General features: G+C 44.5%; 1 protein-coding gene across 1 annotated transcript in view; it reads left to right on the top strand.

The window, feature by feature from the left end:
• The first annotated feature begins 426 nt into the window (after nucleotides 1-426).
• Nucleotides 427-1,238, top strand: part of LOC103581794 (zinc finger protein 347-like) — a 9,713-nt gene continuing 8,901 nt past the window's right edge. The window contains 2 exon segments of the mRNA XM_008563543.1: nucleotides 427-547; nucleotides 1,031-1,159. Coding sequence (XP_008561765.1) covers nucleotides 514-547; nucleotides 1,031-1,159 — 163 coding nt within the window. The 5' untranslated portion in view covers nucleotides 427-513.

Here is a 1,238-nt window from a genome sequence, read left to right as displayed (position 1 = left end):
GTCAACACTGATCAATTCTCATGATTCTGTGGATAAGCCAGGCCGTGGTTCTGTTCTTGACAGGGTCAGCCATGACTGGTGGTCCAGGAAGGCCTCGCTCATGTCCGGTCGTGGGTGGCCAGCTGCTCTGGGGATGTGTGGGTCGCCGGCAGGTTGGAACACTTCTGCTCCACAAAGTCNGTGGCCTCCAGCCACCAGTTATCTCATTACCATGAAAGCAGATACCACACTAGAGATTCCAAGTGAGTTATATTTCAGCAAAGAGGGACAAAGACCAAATGACATATTTCAGAATATCACAACCTGCATCTGTTGGCAGGCTCACTTCAATTGAATTTATGTTTGCTGCTGTCTTCTCATTTTATGTGAAGACTAGAGCTCTCCCTGTAGCCCCTTGATGAAATGTGTTTTTTATTTTAGGGACGGTTGACATTCAGGGATGTGACCATAGAATTCTCTCAGGAGGAGTGGAAATGCCTGGACTCTGCTCAGAGGGCTTTGTACAGGGACGTGATGTTGGAGAACTACAGGAACCTGGTCTTCTTGGGTGAGGATAACCTACTTCCAGAAGTCGGGATCCACGCTTATGTGTCTTTACATTTTCTCCGTGAGTCTCTTGAGAGTCCCTGCATTGCTTAACTGAAATTGAAGCTTTATCAACTCAGATGTAAAAGCTTCATAATGCAGAATCCGGACTTTAATTGTCCCTTTTCTTCAGATGTTCTGCCCCCTTATGATACATCATTGGGTGGTTCAGAGCTTTTGTGTGGATAAAAGCTTATGGCAGACTTCTGTAATATCCAATTACCTTTTTTCTACTTCTGTGTTTTGAGTCAGTGGCTCTTGCAGCATTGCTAGATATGTCCATATGACCACGTTCCCTGTGAATTCAGAAGGATGCCATCAGTGGATGAATTTCTGAAGTATGTTTAGAGATTTATTTGTAATATCCTCTCTTCTCAAGTAAACGTAGGAGTGGGGTTCTGGAAAAGCCTCAGCACTTTATATTTCTTTCTTTATTTTCAAGTAGGAATCCCTTATTTTGACCTAAGTGTTATCTCCATGTTGGAGCAAGGGAAAGAACCCTAGGCTGTGGAGAGCCATGAGAAAATAGCAAGAAATCCACATTGGCAGGAATGGGCCATGGGTGTGAACAGAAGTAAGAGCTGAGATGGGCGGAGAGGAAGCCTCACCATTAAATAGTGTTTGGGAAACTCTGCAATTGGGAGAGAGGTCTG

The sequence above is a fragment of the Galeopterus variegatus genome, unplaced genomic scaffold (assembly GCF_000696425.1).
Source record: "Galeopterus variegatus unplaced genomic scaffold, G_variegatus-3.0.2 Scaffold13951, whole genome shotgun sequence".
Taxonomy (NCBI): domain Eukaryota; kingdom Metazoa; phylum Chordata; class Mammalia; order Dermoptera; family Cynocephalidae; genus Galeopterus; species Galeopterus variegatus.
The sequence above is the reverse complement of the archived record's forward strand: the minus strand, read 5'-3'. Positions and strand labels throughout refer to the sequence as shown.